The sequence below is a fragment of the Protomyctophum bolini genome (assembly GCF_963924005.1).
Source record: "Protomyctophum bolini genome assembly, chromosome: 12".
NCBI classification, from domain to species: Eukaryota; Metazoa; Chordata; class Actinopteri; order Myctophiformes; family Myctophidae; genus Protomyctophum; species Protomyctophum bolini.
Window position 1 is genome coordinate 6,287,149 of NC_137873.1, and position 5,000 is coordinate 6,292,148.

General features: G+C 44.9%; 1 protein-coding gene across 2 annotated transcripts in view; it reads left to right on the plus strand.

The window, feature by feature from the left end:
• Positions 1-5,000, plus strand: part of tox (thymocyte selection-associated high mobility group box) — a 65,571-nt gene that overhangs the window by 40,885 nt on the left and 19,686 nt on the right. The window contains exon 4 of one of the 2 annotated variants that reach the window (XM_080778735.1): positions 219-560. In XM_080778735.1, the coding sequence (XP_080634861.1) occupies positions 219-560 (342 nt within the window). The remainder of the gene's footprint in view (positions 1-218; positions 561-5,000) is intronic. The other variant, XM_080778736.1, reaches the window with a different exon arrangement.

Here is a 5,000-nt window from a genome sequence, read left to right on the forward strand (position 1 = left end):
CTCGATGCAGGTATATAGTGCAGGAATATACACAATGATTAGTCTTCAGGGTGGTTGTGTTCCATTTGATATCCTTCTCCTATCACAGCAACTCACAAATCTTGCTTGCTGTGTTTGCACATTGTCGTACTTCGCCCAGCAGGTTTTTTTGTCAGTGGTCATGTTTTCAAAATCTCTCTCTCTCTCTCTCTCTCTCTCCCCCCCCCCCCCCCCCTCAGTCGTACTCCGTGGTGGGTTTGGGCGACGAGGACTTCAACATCCCCCCCATCACCCCCCCCACCCTGCCGGATCACATGCTGCACCCCCACCTCCCCCACATGGACTCTGGGATGTACCACCCCCACCCTCTGGGACCACCACCCCAGCACCACCAGCAGCAGCAGCACCACCAGAACCACCCCCAGCAGCAGCAGCAGCAGCACCAACAACACCCCTACCAGATGCAGGGAATGGACCTGGCCGGGATGCCCGGGTCGGGCCAAGATGGCGGCTCGCTGCAGAGCCAAGATGGCGGCGCGCTGAGCCAAGATGGCGGCATCATGACCAACACACTGTCGGTGGTGAGTGACCTCCTCCACCCCCATTGTCTTTTTTACGTACATTAACCCATTCAGGGCGGGGAATAGAACCCCTTTTGGATGTTTTAAGCATTGTCTACAAGCTCGTATGACACATTTTTTGAAAATGTGGCGCAAAACCTTTGATATATTCTTTCAGAGCGAACATTTTTAACTCAAATCTTTGCTTATGGATGGTCCCTGGAACAACATATTTTCAGATGGGGGTCCGCGGCCAAATACAGATAATTCTGGGGGTCTTTGACATGAAAAAGGTTTAGCACCACTGACATAGAAACATAGGTTTTGCAGAAAACCGTAATTAGGATTTAGAACTAAGTCATTTGTGGAATCTCATCTTCTCTGGTCTAAATGGGTTAAAATGTCTTCTCTGAAAATAGCCGTTCTACGAGCTCACATTGCGTCTCGATGGCGAGCACGGAATCTTCAGCGGGTTTGAGTGAAGGACGCACTGTGATTGGCCAGTCGCTGTGATTGACAGCCTAAACCTAACCCTAACCCACAGGGCCTAAACAACGCCAATCTTTAAACAGGGGAGCAAACAGTTTAATCCTAAACCTCCAAATTGCTTTCAGTTAGAGCAGGGCCAGAGCAGAGCCAGGGCAATAGCATAAACAAGCCATTTAGATTCAAAATCAGAGCATGATCTGATGGTCTGAGGTAGGTAAATATACTTAATCCCCTCAAAGGTAATCACACTTTATAAGCATTGACCTGCAGGTAACCTCAGAGGTAACTATAGATTAAGCCAGACTAAATCTAAATACCTTTTAGTGTTTTAGCATTTTATGCTAACGGACCGTGACGTTTACCTAAAAATGGATCATAATATGCTCAAAATGCGACATTCAGGGCTTGATTAGAGCTTAATTTGACTTAGATGTGACAAAAACAATTATTCCCAATTATACCTCTCCTCCTGATCTGTGAAAAAGCCATAGAGTATTAAAACGATAGAGACTGAACTGGCGCGAAGCTCCGCCCCCTCCGCTATTCGTGTCAGTTGGTAGTTGCTCAGTGGCGTTTTGAAGCCGCCGGAAGGGACCGTCTATTCCCACCTTTTTGGGGCGCATTTCTGCATTTGACCTCCAAAGTTTGGAGGTCAAATGCGGAAGTGCAACCGAGCGCTCAACGTTAAAGCCCAGCTGCTGCACCCGGGGTTTCCTCGTCATGAATCCACGAGTCCGCCTGCAGTCCCTTCCTCTTACCACCAGGGCCCAGCGCTTCAACATTGGAGCGCCTATAGCTGGCCCCTTGGAAAAAGCATAGTGGAAGTTTTGTTTGAACCGGAAGTGATTGTCGGCCATTTTAGGAGGTTTTTTTTTTCTTTTTCAAAAACGTCTGGCACTGGCGCGCTAGCGGCCACTACAGCAATGGCGCTGATCCAGTTTTAATGGGTATCTATCCATAGTGAGTGAGTTGATATGTGGGCGTCGTTAGAGAAATCTAAACTTATAATGAGGATATGCTGCAGGCCACAGAACACTGTTTCAGTTTCATTGTGGTGTTGAAATTAACTAATGGATGGATGGATAGATGGATGGATAGATGGATGGATGGGTAGATGGATAAATAGATGGATAGATAGATAGATAGATAGATAGATAGATAGGTAGATAGATAGATAGATAGATAGATAGATAGATAGATAGATAGATAGATAGATAGATAGATAGATATAGTCAAGGAGAGGAACTGGAAATGTGAATCTTATCTCCTACAGAACAGCCTGGTCTCCTCTGGGACTAATACACAAATACACATACACTCACATGTACACACACACACACACACACACACACACACACACACACACACACACACACACAGAGAGAGCCTGACAGAATCTTTCTATCAGTTCCCCCTCTCTCTCTCTCTCTCTCGCTCTCCTCCCCCCTCTCGGCCGAGCTAGGCCCGGGTTGCCAGGCAACCATAATTCATCGGCCGGCAGTAAATGGATGTTTGTGTGAGATCATTAAGGTGAGAGAGAGAGACAGAGAGAGAGAGGGAGAGAGGGAGGGAGGGAGAGAGAGAGAGAGAGAGAAGTATAGAGCGAGACCGAGATTAAATAGAAAGAGGTATAGAAGCAGAGTGAGACAGAGAGAAAAACACTGAAAGAGGTAGAGAGAGAGAGAGAGAGAGAGAGAGAGAGAGACAGAGAGAAAAACACTGAAAGAGGTAGAGAGAGAGAGAGAGAGAGAGAGAGACAGAGAGAAAAACACTGAAAGAGGTAGAGAGAGAGAGAGAGAGACAGAGAGAAAAACACTGAAAGAGGTAGAGAGAGAGAGAGAGAGAGAGAGACAGAGAGAAAAACACTGAAAGAGGTAGAGAGAGAGAGAGAGAGAGAGAGACAGAGAGAAAAACACTGAAAGAGGTAGAGAGAGAGAGAGAGAGAGAGAGAGACAGAGAGAAAAACACTGAAAGAGGTAGAGAGAGAGAGAGAGAGAGAGAGAGACAGAGAGAAAAACACTGAAAGAGGTAGAGAGAGAGAGAGAGAGAGAGAGAGAGACAGAGAGAAAAACACTGAAAGAGGTAGAGAGAGAGAGAGAGAGAGAGAGAGAGAGAGAGAGAGAGAGAGAGAGAGAGAGAGAGACGAAACACACAACGATAGAGAGACTGCAGGACTAAATGGTTGCAGCCCTTCCCTCCGTCCCTTCAATCCACTGCTATAAATTACCATGAATCCCCCCCCAGCCCCCCTCCCCTCCCCCCACTGGCTGCGTTACAGAGCCAGCCTCTAAACAGACTTATTCATCACAATTAGGCATCAGCATGAACACACCCTGCACCGCAATTACCCTGCCTGCTTTTATTTATAAACAATTACCCTGCCTGCTTTTATTTATAAACAATTACCCTGCCTGGTTTATATTTATAAACAATTACCCCGCCTGCTTTTATTTATAAACAATTACCCTGCCTGGTTTATATTTATAAACAATTACCCCACCTGGGTTTATATTTATAAACAATTGCCCTGCGTGGTTTATATTTATAAACAATTGCCCTGCGTGGTTTATATTTATAAACAATTACCCTGCCTTATTTTATTTATAAACAATTACCCCACCTGGGTTTATATTTATAAACAATTACCCTGCATGCTTTTATTAATAAACAATTACCCTGCCTGGGTTTATATTTATAAACAATTACCCTGCCTGGACAATTACCCCACCTGGGTTTATATTTATAAACAATTACCCTGCCTGGACAATTACCCCACCTGGGTTTATATTTATAAACAATTACCCTGCCTGGTTCTTATTTATAAACAATTACCCTTGTGACTATCTGGTGATCACGATTGGAACATTGGCGTTTTCTAGAGAAAGAATTGGCCTCATTTTAGCTTGCTATCATTAATGCTAATACTTTAGCATCCAAGATGGAACCCAAAACCGGACGCGCGTCATAGTGGAATTGATTCTCATCTCACCCAAGCGGAACCCCTTTTGGTGTTTTCAGCATTATGTTACACTTTAGCTGTTGAAAATAGCAGATCTACAAGATCATAGCACGGCACTGAGTGCCGCGCTACGAGCTTGTAGATCCGCTATTTTTGAGGAATTGTGAAAATGTGGCGCAAATCTCTGAATATGTATTCTTTCAGAGCGGACGTTTTTAACTCAAATCTTTGCTTGGCGGGGTCCATGGAACAACACATTTTCAGATGGGGGTCGGCGGCCAATTACATATATTTTTGGGGGTCCTTGACATGAAAATGTTTGAGAACGACTGACACAGAAACATAGGGTTTTTCAGAAAACTGTCGGGGTTTAGAAGGCATTCGTAGAATCGTTCTCAGGTCTAAATGTGTTAATGACCTGGGGGCGCCGTTGGAAAAAGCATGTATAAGCCGCATGAAACATCAGCGATTTGTTCAATTCCGAGAAAAGAGCGTGCATAATGTCGCGGCTAATGCAGAAGCTAGCGGCTATATATGGAGAAACAGTAGCAGTGCTGGCGAGGCCTCATAGCGAGCGTCCGTAGCAACCGGAGATATTCCAATGATGAAACGACAGCGAGGCTTTTCTTATCGCGATATCAAACGCCTCAAGACGAGCCTACTCGCCATGAGCACCCCGCGCAATTAATTTATAGGAATATAACCGTCAATAGCACCAAATGTGTTAACCCCATTTAGGCCTGACAGTTTTCTGAAATACCACATGTTTCTGTATCAGTGGCGCTCAACATTTCATGTCAAGGACCCCAAAAATGACATGTAATCTGCCACCGACCCCCAAATCTGAAAATATGTTGTTCCAGGAAACCCCTCAGAAGCAAAGATTTGAGTTGAAAAACGTTCACTCTGAAAGAATATATAACGTAGAGAGAGTATGCGTATGCTTAAAGTGAATGGCACATTGAGTGGTAAATCGAGTGGCAAAGCAACATGCAAAGTAACATTGTTTAACG